Source organism: Trematomus bernacchii, unplaced genomic scaffold (assembly GCF_902827165.1).
Source record: "Trematomus bernacchii unplaced genomic scaffold, fTreBer1.1, whole genome shotgun sequence".
In the NCBI taxonomy this organism is placed as follows: Eukaryota; Metazoa; Chordata; class Actinopteri; order Perciformes; family Nototheniidae; genus Trematomus; species Trematomus bernacchii.
Genome location: NW_022987582.1, coordinates 2,708,238 through 2,723,837, shown reverse-complemented (window position 1 = coordinate 2,723,837; position 15,600 = coordinate 2,708,238). Strand labels below are relative to the sequence as shown.

General features: G+C 44.3%; 1 protein-coding gene across 4 annotated transcripts in view; it reads left to right on the top strand.

Moving 5' to 3' along the window:
• invs (inversin) overlaps nt 1-15,600 on the top strand; it is a 29,478-nt gene that overhangs the window by 3,587 nt on the left and 10,291 nt on the right. For 2 of the 4 annotated variants that reach the window (XM_034127672.1, XM_034127671.1), the window contains exons 3-16: nt 3,554-3,647; nt 4,572-4,738; nt 5,991-6,164; nt 6,763-6,930; nt 7,083-7,263; nt 7,980-8,089; nt 8,276-8,447; nt 9,770-9,925; nt 10,037-10,158; nt 13,289-13,396; nt 13,483-13,589; nt 13,671-13,880; nt 14,436-14,650; nt 14,851-15,415. In XM_034127672.1, coding sequence (XP_033983563.1) covers nt 3,554-3,647; nt 4,572-4,738; nt 5,991-6,164; nt 6,763-6,930; nt 7,083-7,263; nt 7,980-8,089; nt 8,276-8,447; nt 9,770-9,925; nt 10,037-10,158; nt 13,289-13,396; nt 13,483-13,589; nt 13,671-13,880; nt 14,436-14,650; nt 14,851-15,415 — 2,549 coding nt within the window. The remainder of the gene's footprint in view (nt 1-3,553; nt 3,648-4,571; nt 4,739-5,990; nt 6,165-6,762; nt 6,931-7,082; nt 7,264-7,979; nt 8,090-8,275; nt 8,448-9,769; nt 9,926-10,036; nt 10,159-13,288; nt 13,397-13,482; nt 13,590-13,670; nt 13,881-14,435; nt 14,651-14,850; nt 15,416-15,600) is intronic. The other 2 variants (XM_034127673.1, XM_034127674.1) reach the window with 2 other exon arrangements.

Sequence of the window (15,600 nt, the reverse complement as noted above, 5' to 3'; positions counted from 1 at the left end):
ACACAATAACAGTGGAGGAGCTGTTGTTGGCAATGAATATCTTGGATAATTAAATATGTATTTTTTTTTTTTTTTTAAAGTGAATCACCCAGGTTAAAGCAAATATGAAGCTTAAACATAAGAGTTTGATGTCAAAATAAACAGCTGACGTAATAACAAAGTAAAATAATAAGCTAAAACAAGTGTTATAAATGGAAATTAGAATGTTTTTTTATTCCTTTTTTAATGTCTGAGGTGCAATTTGAACAGGTGGGTTTCTGCTGTGAATGATATCAGCAGAAAGTCGCACACGCATCCTACACTTCATATACCAGATGTGTCATCCCATTTTTACATGTGTGTGTGTGTCTGCTGAACGACAGGCAGCAGGCAGGGGTGTTTTAGCCACAGGCGTCACTACCTGACCCCCGTGGCTGTGAGATTGACAGCTGTGGTCCCGCCTAATTGCATTACTCTCCCAGGTGATTGGCTCACACCCTGGGGGCTCATTTGTCAGGATGCATTGTGGTAATGATGTAAATTAGCAGATCTATGTGTCACTCAGCCTTCTCGCCCCCTGCTGATTGGCCCCGCTGTGCCCCAGGGCCCGGCCCCCAGCTGAGGGAGCCAGCTCATTGGTCCTTTGGGAACCAGGAAGTCCCCTAGAAATATGGCTTTCAGAGTGGGCATCCCTGTGGGCTGATATTATCCTTCCTCCCACCTCTTTAACTGTCAGTCAAACCAGGAACTGATCCCTGCAGCCTCTATCTGAGACATAGATACACCCACACTCACACATTTTCACACAGAGACATGTAGGTGGTAGGTGCCACCCATAATAGCCCCATGTCGACTGAGAGCCTTTACACACTCCGTTATAACCGTATAAAGGTACAAACATATAAAGTGTGTGTGTGTGTGTGTGTGTGTGTGTGTGTGTGTGTGTGTGTGTGTGTGTGTGTGTGTGTGTGTGTGTGTGTGTGTGTGTGTGTGTGTGTGTGTGTGTGTGTGTGTGTGTGTGTGTGTGTGTGTGTGTGTGTGTGTGTGTGTGTGTGTGTGTGTGTGTGTGTGTGTGTGTGTGTGTGTGTGTGTGTGTGTGTGTCTAGAATTGAAATAAAGGCCACAGGCTCAGGCTCTGTTCCCCACTGCTAACACAGCATGCCTTAGCTATGTCCTCTATCAAAAGCAGACAACTTCACAGTGACAGACAGGCAGCTAAAGCAAAAAGAAATAGACCCACACACCCACCCACACACACACACACACACACACACACACACACACACACACTTGAACTCTCCGGTTTCTTTGCCTTGCCTGTTTGTTTCAAAAGCTTAAATTGTTAGTTATAATACGTGTCTAGTGGAGGCAGCGATGTGTCTTACAGCTCTCCTGTAGTGTTGCTGAAAGGTTTGGTGGGTGTTTCTGGGTTCTTTGTTAAACTTACTGTGGTTATATGAGGCCGAATATGAATAAAGACTAAATAATGTCAGCATCAGCATGAATCAATACTTATACAGATGCACAATCACTGGGTCTGGACCTCAGCCTGTGATCAATAGTTTACTCTGAGTTATTGTCTTCATATTAACAAGCAGAGTGCTCCCTGAGGAACATGTATGAATGGCTAAATGAGACCACTCCAACCCTCTCAACAGGACCTGGTGTTGTTTTTACACCCTCCTTTGTTTGACTTCAGACACAGCATTGCAAAAGCCTTTTTGGATACATTTGGATGCACTGTAGGTGTTTCCAAAACACTCAGGTCCTCATGAAACTCTAATTGCCTGCTCTATGCGACTGAATGTCCCTCACATAGATCCAAGTATCGACTCGCGTCCCTTAAGTCAGTGTTTGTCCAAATTATGAGTTTTTTAAATCTAAGATTATTCGTAGATCAATTTCTATTTCTTGTGACTAAAAAATGCAGACAAATATCAAAACAAGTCGCAAAAGAACTGAAAAAGTTTGGAATGAGCTCTTGTCATGAAATAAATATACTGAATATAAGTCATCTGTGTAAGAGGATATTAATAACAGTATCATGAAATTACTCTGTGTAATGCGGCCATGTCATCTCTGCTATTTCTGCATGTGTTAGATATTAGTATTTGCAGAGTGTGTGTGTGTGTGTGTGTGTGTGTGTGTGTGTGTGTGTGTGTGTGTGTGTGTGTGTGTGTGTGTGTGTGTGTGTGTGTGTGTGTGGTGTGTGTGTGTGTGTGTGTGTGTGTGTGTGTGTGTGTGTGTGTGTGTGTGTGTGTGTGTGTGTGTGTGTGTGTGTGTGTGTGTGTGTGTGTGTGTGTGTGTGTGTGTGTGTGTGTGTGTGTGTGTGTGTGTGTGTGTGTGTGTGCGCATTACTGACTGAGCAATCATTCTAAATTAGAGATGTTTAGAGATGTTTGTGGTTGATTTTGGTAAAGCCCCTGTAAAAACTCTCTCTCACGGAAAATAACTTCCCATGACGTGGCACATGTGCCAAACACACACACATAAACACACACCGATGCTCGCACACCCCTTTATGTGCCGCACCTACCATCCTCCTTTACCCGCTACTTTGCAGTAAATGTGTTAACTAACCTGTATTAAGTCTCCGACACTACTTGGCAGAGCGTGAGAAAGCAGTGAGCATGATGGGTAATTGCCATGCTGCACGCAGTGTCTACAGGAGCAAGCTTTATGAGATGACGGCGGAGGAGGAGAGGGGGAAGAGAAGGAAGGATGGAGGACACTGGAGTATTCCCTCCTCCTTTCAGATTTCTTTTGACAGTTGCACGTTATTAAAACTGTGACCAAAGTAATCAGCCTGCCTACACTTTATCAATACTTGTTGTCTTGTTTAAAGCTGATATTAGGGAAACATGTCTATTTGTGTGACCGATAATGAAAATGTCTTGGAGAAAGCGCAGATTGTGGCATGAGTTTGTGCCTCCAGCGTTTATGTGTTTAGGGGCAATAATTGATTTCTGTGTTGTGCCCCGCAGGGCTTGTCCCACATCTCTAAACCCACACACACACAAAAGCATGCACACACACACAGCAAGGCATGCTGCAGTATTAATGAGACATGAATAAGACATGAAGAGAGACCCCCCTCTTACATGCTCACACAGGGTCTCCCCCTCCCCAGCTGCTTCCTGTCTGCAGATTACCCTGCTTTCACTGGGCTCTGGTTAAGTGGGGCCAGGAAGAGATTTAGCTCCCTCAGCAGGAGCGGACACACACATATGCTCATGGGCGCACACAACGTGCACACACATACACACACCCACACTTACTGTAATAAAACATCAGAAAGTATCTGCTTTATTGTTGTTGACATGGTTTTAGAGGATCTAAATACGTTTACACCTCTATCTTAAAACAAACACAATTAAGCAATTAAGCAAAAATGTAAATGTTGTTTGTGTGAGAGTGAAGAAATATTTCTTCAATTTGAGTTTTTTGTGGGATGTGTTTGGAGCTAAATGAATGGTAAGGAAGCAGTCTAGCCTCAGCATAATGGCACTGTTTTTAACAGCGAGTGTATGGTGTTGCAGTTCAAGTTGTGACCTTTTATATGTTTTCTTTGCAGGCGACGTCCTGCCCAGGACCCGTGGCTCTCAGCTCGCAGGTCCATGCTGCCGCTGTCAATGGAGATAGGAGCGCCCTCCTCAAACTCATCACAGGTAGATAAATGGCTTTAAACATATTACACTACATACAGCGTGTCACATCAAGACTCACTTTTATAAGAAGTAAAGTGTTACTTTTTGTATTCCTATAAGGAACATTTCTTTGCATTTGCCCCATCTGTAGAGGGTCAGAGAGCAGGGACAGCTGCAGCAGCTGCTAGGAGTTTGGGGTTTTGCACAGAAATCAGAGCAGGTGCAGCATGGTAGATTGAACCGTGGTCCATCAGCTAAATTGTCCTCTCTTCTGCAAAAGTGCTGACATTATCTGGACATACAGCAATATTGTTATGCAATCTTCCGATGTAGATTATGTCTTATTCTTAGAAATGTCTGAAAAAATATATTAACAGCCTCAAAAGATGATCATCGCATATTCTCTTCGTCTTCACAACCAAACAGCTTCCAGCTGTTCCAAGTACATTTTAGAATGTGGAAGCGGATTTCCTATTAAATGCAAGTAGTAAAAGACTGCAATTTAAATAAAAGGAATTCCCTTTATAAACAATTTATAACATTTTCCATCACAAGCCACTTAATTGTACTTTTTTAATTAATTGCATATTCCCTTAAATCTTGGTCTCTATTAACGCTTACCCGCTGACTCAACCTGTGCTGGTGTGTGTGTGTGTGTGTGTGTGTGTGTGTGTGTGTGTGTGTGTGTGTGTGTGTGTGTGTGTGTGTGTGTGTGTGTGTGTGTGTGTGTGTGTGTGTGTGTGTGTGTGGTGTGTGTGTGTGTGTGTGTGTGTGTGTGTGTGTGTGTGTGTGTGTGTGTGTGTGTGTGTGTGTGTGTGTGTGTGTGTGTGTGTGTGTGTGTGTGTGTGTGTGTGTGTGTGTGTGTGTGTGTGTGTGTGTGTGTGTGTGTGTGTGTGTGTGTGTGTGTGTGTGTGTGTGTGTGTGTGTGTGTGTGTGTGGATGCAGCAGAGCCGTCACTGCGGGACAGAGAGGACCAGTTTGGCCGGACCCCCCTGATGTACTGTGTCCTGGCCGACCGCCTGGACTGTGCAGAGATTCTGCTGAAGGCCGGAGCCTCGGTCAACAAGACCGATCAAAGCCAGCGCGCCGCTCTGCACCTAGCCGCTCAGAAGGTCTGAACATCCACAAAGACACAACGTACACTGGAGCTGCTTCACATCAGCCTATTTTATAGCCTAACATTGTCAAAGTTAAGTCAAAACAATTAATATATGGATTGATTTTTTATTCAAAAAGAATATGAAGACTAAGTGGGATCTCTTAGAGAGAAACTGTGAGAGTCCATAAGTTCCAGTGGGAAGCCAGTGCCCCCTAGTGGCTGAAGTTCTAGTTTAAGGGTTTATGGGGGGGAATATCAACTGATTTATAATCCTGCCACACAAACACTAAAATGTAATTCACACACAGTCTTTGAAATATTATTATTTTGAATGGAGAAAGGGCCGTTTCAAAATGTTTTGCCCACCCTTTTATATCAAACAAGGGGAGATTCATGTTATATTCACTTCAGTCTAGACTGAGGAACAGTCAGAGGAGAAAATAATAATTAGACAGGGTGGCGGGTTGTCTCTTGAGGTATGTGGTGCTAATAATAACTCTTTACAACTCATTTATTTATCTGTGCCTCCTTTTATGGGAGTGTACAGATTCAGGAACATCATATCATTGAAGAAAGAGGGGATGTAATTGGGGTCTGTCTCATAGATGGAGAGTGTGTGTGTGTGTGTGTGTGTGTGTGTGTGTGTGTGTGTGTGTGTGTGTGTGTGTGTGTGTGTGTGTGTGTGTGTGTGTGTGTGTGTGTGTGTGTGTGTGTGTGTGTGTGTGTGTGTGTGTGTGTGTGTGTGTGTGTGTGTGTGTGTGTGTGTGTGTGTGTGTGTGTGTGTGTGTGTGTGTGTGTGTGTGTGTGTGTGTGTGTGTGTGTGTGTGTGTTGCTAGCGATGGGAAGCCCTGTCTCTTTGACATCTGATCAATAAGTGGCTGAGACAGGAAGAGAGGCCAGGGATTACCGATCTAATTGGACTGAGAATAGGGAGGACGGGAACACACACATACACACACACACACACACAAACACACACACATAGTCTAGATGCATGCTCACACACTAGATAGATCTGTCAGACTGTGGCGATATGTTCAAATATACAAATCACACTCACACGTGCACACGGCATGGCAGCATCGTATCTCACACCGTGCCGTCCAGCGACAATACATCACCTGACAGGAGTGGTGAGAGACCAAAAGGAAGGAGGACGAGGATGATGATGATGATGATGATGTGTGTGTGTCATTGCCGCTCGTTCATGACTAATATTGAGGAGAATTGGTGATTTCTGAAAATATTTTGCTCGTGTGTCGCAGGGGAATTTGCGTTTCCTGAAGCTGCTTCTGTCCAGACGAGCTAACTGGCTGCAGAAAGATTTAGAGGAGATGACCCCGCTCCACCTTGCCACCCGACACCCCTCCCAAAAAGCCCTCGCCCTGCTGCTTAAACACATCGGACCTGGAGAGGTTGACACCCAAGACAAGAACAAGGTAATACAGTAAAGATATACACTCTAAGTTGTTGGATGATGGTGTCCTCAGTTTGCCCTCAGTCAGAAACCTGGGCGTCCAATAACCTGCAAAGAGATAACTGACAGACTGAAGATCCTTCATAGAAGCAGCAGGAATGTAATGTCATACACACACAAACACACAGAGGCACACTCACACAGCAGTGGACGATATAACAATCTGTGGCTTTGTCCTGTATTCTGCTGATAAAACCACAAACACACAAACACACGGCCCTTTGTCTGTTTGGGCTGATTTGTATCTGACATCAGTAGTTGGTTTTGTAATAATCCAATATGCATCATCGTGTCAGATGACAGTGGTTTCGGTCAATCTCAGAATAGCTCAGTAGACGTCATGGCAGCACTATCTGAGTTACAATCTCAGCTCACTGCCGGATCTTCAATAAGAGCTTTGTGAAGCACGTAGCCCTCATAATTCCTGTCAGAGTGGAGTAATTTTTTTTTAAAGTGAATGGAAACCTCAAACCTGGTTTTATAACGGCCTCCTCTGTTTTGAACTCCATTCATCATCTTGGGCACTTTTTATCTAATTTTCCCTCTCTTTGTCTCTGCAGCAAACGGCTCTCCACTGGTCGGCGTTTTATAACCGACCAGAACACGTTCGCCTCCTGATCAAGCACGACTCCAACATTGGCATCCCAGACAGCGAGGGCAAGATTCCTCTGCACTGGGCAGCGCACAGTCAGGAGCAGAGCGCTACACAGACTGTCCGCTGCATACTGGTACACACTACTGTACACACACATACACATTCATACATATACACACTCACATGAATCGGTCATAATCACATTTCATCTCCACTTTTTAAACAGCAAAGCTTCTTTACTGTGTTTGGCTTTTTCTGTGTGTTTGTGTGTGTGTGCCTGAGAAGGAGGCAGCTCCCACTGAGTCCCTGCTGAACTGGCAGGACTATGAGGGGCGGACCCCCCTGCACTTCGCGGTTGCTGACGGTAACGAAGCAGTGGTGGAGGTGCTGACGTCTTACGGGGGTTGTAATGTGACAGCTTATGATAACCTCTTCAGAACCCCGCTGCACTGGGCAGCTCTGCTCGGTGAGTGAACACACTTCCTGTATGTGACCCGCTGCGGCCTGAATGACTGATACACACCAACAATATGGATTTCCCCCAAAAATGAATTAAAGCCAAAATAGCAACATTTATTATTAGCTGCACATTTAGATAATGTTTTTTTTATTTAATCCATGCTAGCATTGTGTCTCTAGGCCAGGGCAAGGATACCGTACTTGCTTTACTGTAGGGGCTGCTTTTGCAAAGTGACATAAGGTAAGGGGCCAGTTACGACATTTGAGGCTTAGCTTGGACCTCTGTAGGGAACTGTGGCACTATAAAAAAAAATAATCAAGCTATATTGAGTCTTAAACTCTTAGATGAATTACTATGAAATTGTGTGCAGACATTTATGGTCACAAGAAGATGAATCATACTGACTGTGATGATGGCTGACATTTTAAATCTTGTGCCAGGTGATATTCCCATGAGCACTGTTTTAGTGCTAATTAGCACATGTTAGAATGTATAACCAGGATGATTAGAATAGTCAAATAGAGTGGTAGGTAGGTGTGTAAGTGACAGTTGACTTTTGTTGACTTGAGGAGTTTCTTGCTTTTCTGTTACCAGTTCTGTGAAAGTCAACTGAAATTACAAGGGGCCTTTGTATAACCAAGCAGTTGTCCTAACTCCTAACTGTAGATCCTTTTTCATTATCAGTCCCCCTCACATCCCACTAATGTAAACATGTTTTTCAGGCCATGCCAAAATAGTCCACCTGCTGCTGGAGAGAAACACTTCAGGCACTATTCCCTCAGACAGCCAAGGAGCAACACCTCTGCACTATGGGGCTCAGAGCAACAATGCTGTGAGTCTCATTCAATTAACACGCAGAACTGGGAATCCTGCTGAGTCAGCATCACGCATCGTTATCCAAAATGTAATATCGTTGATAATGAAATAAAGCGGTCTCATTATGTATGTTCAGCATCTCTTTTAAAATCCCAAAACTAAATCACACAAAAACTAACTGCCCGTCTCTGTGCGCCTGTAGGAGACAGTGGGTGTGTTTCTGTCCCACCCGTCTGTCAAGGATGAACCCGACCTGGAGGGGAGGACGGCTTTTATGTGGGCCGCTGGGAAGGGCAGTGATGATGTCATCCGCACCATGCTGGCCCTCACCCCTCACATTGACATCAACATGGCCGACAAGTACGGAGGCACCGGTGAGCTCCTGAGAAACAGGGGGGGCAACTGATGCTCCGAACAAATGTGACCAACACCCACACCGTTGCCCCTCTTCCTCTCTTTTTTGGCATTGCAACAAACAAGCCCTGTTGATTATTCTGTACACAAGCACACACACTTTTATTAAAGATACCCAATATACAATATACCAGGCCGATGAATTGTTGACAATGCATATTTACATGTTATGTTTCCTGGAAGAATCTCAAAGCAATATCAGAAATGAATCACAGGGTTTAAAAAGTTAAGCAGATTTCTTATGGACAGGCTCAATCACTTCTGTGACGAGAAGTAAGACGGTATAATTAATAATTATTGGTCATTTTGTTATTTTAGGTTTTAGAGTTTTTTACGTGGTGTTTCTTTGTAAATCAAATACCCATTGTTGACTTCAGATTAAAATGTATTTTTGTTTTGTTTGCGTGTCGTCAACCCCGCTTGGACCACTATTTAAATAAAGTTATGATAGTTATGATTTCTCTATCCGTAATAGGCCATGAGAAGCAGGTCCTTTTTGGCTGTCTGTATCCGCTTAGAAAACTCAATATGTGCATCCCTAATATTGTTTTTTCAGAGCATGGCTTTCTGCTTGTTTTAGGCTAGGGGTGATGATGTCACAGGGGATTCCCCCAAAGGTGCAAGAGAGACTGAGGGAGAGAGGGAAGTGATACTGTCAGCAAAATTAGTGTGAGCCCGCTGAATAGACTCCCTTCCCTGCCAGCACCATCCTCACACACACACACACACACACACACACACACACACACACACACACACACACACACACACACACACACACACACACACACACACACACAAAACACTCACATATGCACACACGACTTACTGCCATGCACTGACTCCCAGGGCTGTTTAGACGTAAAATCTCCATGGCAATAACCCCCTCTGCTCAACCAGGCGTTCATTGTTTATGCATGCAGAACATGCAACGGTTGAGTCATCCTAATGAGACGGTGTGAAGGGCAGTGGAGCTGACTGGTGCCCCGAACACTTCCATGCACTTGACTTTAGTCGGTGCTGTCTGGGGACTGGACAGAGGCTGAGGAGGGGGGGGGGGGGACCAAGAGGCTTAAGTGCATCATTAAATGTCTCTGCCTGTTTAACCCGCCATTGACCAGGCCTTAGCCACAACCATATATTATCATTAACCAATAGATGAACAAAGGACAGGCGCGCAAGAAAGGAGAAGTGCTCCTTAGGCTGTTTATTGTCCAGTTAGATTCAGGGACCTCTATCTTGTTTTTTAAATGTGTGTGTGTATTTGTGTGTGTTCCAACAGCACTGCATGCGGCCTCCCTGTCAGGCCATGTGAGCACAGTGAAGCTGCTGCTGGAGCGGGGGGCGATGGTCGACTCTTTGGATGTAATGAAACACGCGCCGCTGTTTCGGGCTTGTGAGATGGGACACAGAGATGTCATTCTCACACTCATCAAAGGTTAGTCTTGTAATTGGTACACAGTTGGTGCAAGCGTCCTAATAACTACATAATATCCGTTTCAGTACCACAGTGTTTTAAGTATACATTATTATTTATTTATGAAAAAAGGTTCTGCAAGTGTGGACCTGGTAGACGTGGATGGTCACACTGCGTTGCATTGGGCAGCTCTTGGAGGCAATGCTGAGGTCTGCCAGATACTCATGGAGAATGGGATCAGTCCCAACGTACAGGTATTAATGCGTACACTCAAAATACACATACACCTCTGGTACAAAGCACTTCTGTTTCTTTAAATCCCTTTTTGATGCTCACCATTCACATATACATATTCTTAATAAGATATTCAAGTCGTTTTTCTTGTTTTCCATCCTTAATCCTTGTTTATTGCACTAGAACATTTCCAGTTTAGCAAAAGGAATCCCTAGAAATCAATCTAGTCAAAATGATATGTTCTCACCATCCATCTGTTGCACTTGTCCATCTGTATACGCCCACATTTGATGGCAATGAATACTACTACATTTCAAAATATATCTATAAATGTAAACCCTCATTTGCTATGAAAGACAGCTTTAGCATTCTGTAAGTTTTGGCTGCACCAGACAGGGAAATCTATCCACTGAACATAGATTGCAGATTTGTCGGCTCAAGCAGCATGTCCAGTATAAATCAAAGGATAAATGTGGAAATGAAATCCTCCTCTGCATTGCTTTACGAGCGGTGTGTATAAAAGCAGGGAGAAGCTCTTAAAGATCACCTATTATGCAAAATCCACTTTTTCATGTATTTTATACATAAATATGTGTCCCCTCTGTGTAAAGAGACTCTGAAAGTTTCAGGAAAAAAGATTCTCTCTCTTTTTGTCCTGATCCATTTATATAAAAACCTGTCTGAAAATGAGCTGATCAGATTTTGGCCTCTTTATGATGTCATAACGATGTGTTGGCTTGTGTAACCATTAGCCAATCACCAACCAAGGTAACCCCCCCCCCCCCTTATCACCTGAATCTCCTCCTAGAGCACCATTGTGGTTATTTTTAACCAAATATCTCTCATGCCCCTTTCACACCAACGCAACTCCGGTTCAAGCTCCGTGCTAGAGCTTTTCTGGTTCAGAACCGGTTCTTCGGTTTAGCGCCGGCTCTTTTCACACCGCTCAGAGCCCGACTGGTGCTGCCGCTGCTGCGTCATGACGTCACAGTTTACGTCGCTGAGTTTCTCCCCAACGCCGGAGCTCACCTCACAACAACAACGGGCCGGGGACTGCGTTGCTTTTAATCATACGAAGCCAGATTAAATTAAATGACGACTTCTCCAACCTTATACTTTTCTCCAGAGTGCCGTGGTTCATTGTTTATTAATGTGTTTCAGCGGCATTTACCGACCGCTGCAGTGCTGGCCGGCTGCTCTTCAACGGGAGTGTATTCTCCCGTTAGCTCCGGGTTAGCTCACACGGCTCTAAAGTATTCACTGTCTGACTGTCACACAAGCAGCTGATACATATCCCCAGTTCCCCTTAAGTGAATGTGTGTCAGTCTGAATTGACACTGTTTGGTGTCAGTCTGAATTGACGCTGTTTGGCATCACAACGCTGTTATGAAAGTTTCTCTGGTATAACATGGGTGATGTTAGCATAGCAACCGAAGCTAAACTGACTACTTGCTAAGCAGTTTTCTACAGGCACTTTTTACCGACGTATTTTTCATTATGATTCTACTTGTGATAGTCGGACATGACAACCTGTGCAGCCCATGTATTGATTCCATCCGATAGCTGCTATAATAACAAACAAAACGTCTGCCTGCTCTCCACAATGATCAATAACAGCGAACGGATGGTCAAAGTAAGGTACAAATAAACAGAATCACACGAAGCCTGGTTAGTGTTGCCTGACTTTATAAAGTGTGTTTTTTTTAACAAGTGTGTGGTTGCGTTCTAGTCACTTTGCTCAGCACTACTGCTTGTTACAACTTTTATTTGCCGTACTCGCCTTAACTGTTAGCTCAGGTTAATCTCGCCCCCCTCCGACGTAAACGTGACGTATGCGGTTCTTGCTTCTAGACGGACAACTTTTTGGTGCTCGAAACGAACCGGATTCCGGAGCTATGACGCTGCTCCGCTGCGGTGTGAACAGGAAAACCCGGTGCTTTTCAAGCACCAGCACCGAACCGGCCCTGAAACACCGTTGGTGTGAAAGGGGTAAGAGGGGGGGAGGAGGCTCCTTATTTTCATCTGAAGCAGGGGTTTGCAACCTTTATGACCAAAAGAGCCATTTTGCCCCCTTTTCCACACATTCTTTTTGTCTGGAGCCGCAAAACATATTTGATAGCTTGATAGCTTATAAAGTTGTATATATTGTTACATCATTGACAAAAACTACAGTTTTTTTGTATTTATTATTTATTACATTATAAAACTGTTTACCTCTAATAATAAACAAAGAACTCTTATAAGGAGAATAAAAGAAAATGCACAGGCCTACTTTAAGATAAATCAACACAGCACTTGGGGAGTCCTCTGCACATTTGAAGAAAATGAATATAATAAAAATGGGCCCACTTTGAAATAAATAAAACATATAGCTGCACCCTAAAACGAGTTAACTGATTCAATTATGACTGAAGATAGTCAGCTGTCCTCCTCTTCCGTTTTTTTTCCTCCAATACGTAAAGGCTGCAGCACCTTTGACGACTTCTCTCCACATATCAAATACCGGTAAACCAGCATCGTTTGCTGTGAAAGCATATAACTCTGTCCTCGCAGAATTAAACCCTCTGTGTTCCTCCGATACTTTTCTTTGATTTATCCATAGTTCGCTCATCGAGCCGGGGGTCAGGTTATTCGCCTGCAAGAAAAGGCGCTGGTGCGGGACCGTCGCAGGATATGACGCATATTTTAGTTGACCTAATTAAAACAATTTTTTTTTTTTTTTTATGTGTCACAGTATCACCTCAAAATACAAGAAACGAAACATTTTCAACCGTGCAACAACATTTAAATAGTCCTACAAATATTTGTATTTTATTTCCTTCTTAATTTTGTCTAAGCTCAAGGGAGCCAGAGTAGAGGGCTTAAAGAGCCGCATGCGGCTCGAGAGCCGCGGGTTGCCGACCCCTGATCTAAAGTAACAGACAGAGAATCAGTACTTTTGAAACAGGGCAGAAACAGAGGGGTTTATGGGATGCTACAATGCACGATCTGTTGGGTATTTCGAGGCCAAACACTTCAGAGACATGTTTTGTATATATCTGAGACCTATAATATATTGATGAAAAACAGTATAATAGGGGACCTTTAAATCCTGAGCTATTTTAAATTGTCCTGCACCTGACTGTTAAATATGTGACTTCTCCTGGGTAGGACCAGGCAGGACGGACTCCTCTGCAGTGTGCTGCTTATGGCGGATACATCACCTGCATGGCTGTGCTCATGGAGAACAATGCTGATTCAAACATACAGGACAAGGAGGTAAAACAAGCATATATATGTGAGCTATGTTGAGATTTTGGACACAACTGTAGTTTGAGTAAGTGCTTTTTTTTATGTGTGCAAAGGGGCGGACCGCTCTCCACTGGTCATGTAACAATGGCTACCTGGACGCTGTGAAACTGCTGCTGGGATACAACGCCTTTCCTAATCACATGGAGCACACTGAGGAGAGGTGAGTGCCTGTCAAGAGGAAGGATCAGCGGGTGAGGAGAGGGTGAAATACATGAATGACTGTGGTGTTTGTGTTGTGAAGGTACACCCCTCTGGACTACGCTCTGCTGGGGGGGCACAGTGAGGTGACTCAGTTCATGCTGGAGCACGGCGCTCTGTCCATAGCAGCCATCCAGGACATCGCTGCTGCCTCCATCCAGGCGGTCTACAAGGGCTACACCGTCCGCAAGGCCTTCAGGGAGAGGAAGCAGCTCTTCATGAGGCACGAGCAGCTGCGCAAGGATGCAGCCAAGTGAGAGAGGAGCACACACACCTACACACTTCCATATTTGTGTATATAGACATACAAAGGCCACACATGAAGTGAAGCATCATGATCGCTCACTGCTGTTTCTGTCTCCATTATCTGTCTCTGTCTTCTTCTTCTCGCCCCGATAGGAACAGTCACACTCTCTTCATATCTATCTTTCTCCCTGTCATCCCTGCACACACATACATCTTCCCCCTGTCTCTCTCTCCTGGCTTCTTCTCCTTTTGCCATTTGCTCACCAGTCTCACCTTTATTCTGTCTTACATAACACTTGATTTAAACTCTTCTCATTATTTCAAGCAGGAAGTTTTATTGAGTCTTGATGATGTGTTTTTCATATAAACAACAACAAATATCTCACCTTCTTATCATATTTGTTCCTGATTTATAACCAAGCTGTGAGACATTTGTCTTGCTCCACGACTAAAAAAACATAATTTTTAAACAGTTTAACCATTTTATTTGAGTAGTTATAATATAGCTTAAATGCATTAACCTGAGGCCGCGATTAGACCGAGCGCTTTTCTTTTTGTCCAGGAAACGAGGAGAAGAAGAACAGCGGAGGAGAGAAGCTGTGCAGCTGGTCTCTGTGGACGCTGCAGAGAAGAGAAGGGGCCCTTTGGTGAAAACAGAGCAGGACAAACTTGTGAATATTATAGAAGACTTATCAATAAATGACTCTGTGGTGGAAAAAAAGAGATCATCAAAAGCTGAACGCACCAGAAGCAAAGAGGAGAGAGTCAAAGGTACAGGTATGTTTGTCAAAATAATTCTGAGTGTCTTTCTCATTTGAGCATGCAGTATGAGCGGTTATATAAACTGACAAAATGACAAAATGCTAAAAACTCCAAGAAGATTAGTTGGAATACAAAGCCGCTTTTCGACAAGTACATTTTTTAAATATAACCTCTTTGATAACTCATGTCTTCTTTTTATCCCACCAACCCAATAGCCCACAAGAGCAAATCCTCCAGAAAAAGTAAAGCAGCTGAACCACATGAGGTTCATGATGCTTTGATCCGCCACTGTCATGTGCCCGGTGCTCTCCAGACCACCAGGCTGAGGGAGCTTCTCTCTCCTGCCGGCTGCAGCCCGCCACCCAGCCTCAAACCTCGACCCCCCTCCACGCCCAGAGTCAGGGAACGTCCCTCTTCAGGCACGTGCATTCCTTCCATCAGCGTCGCAGGGACAGACACTATTAACAGAGAATGCATCCCTCTGAGAAAGAAAGATGCTCACATGACTGTGCACACCGCCGCTGGCAAGGATGATGCCCCCACTGCTCTACAAAAGCACAGAAACCACAAAGAGCAGACTTCAGAAAAGGCCGCCACCAAAGACCAAACTCTCATTCCCTCATTAAGAGGCAGTTCATCTTCAGATCATAAAAGCCCCTCAAGAAAGACTCAGTCTGCCACACAAGCACCCATCTCAACACGCACGCACAAGGAACACAACAAAGAGCAGTGCAGGCGGAGGAATGAGGCTGCGTGCATCATCCAGAGAGCTTGGTGGAGGTGAGTTTACGTGTGTGTGTGTGTGTGTGTGTGTGTGTGTGTGTGTGTGTGTGTGTGTGTGTGTGTGTGTGTGTGTGTGTGTGTGTGTGTGTGTGTGTGTGTGTGTGTGTGTGTGTGTGTGTGTGTGTGTGTGTGTGTGTGTGTGTGTGTGTTAAGGTGTTGTGTGTGTTAAGGTGTGTGTGTGT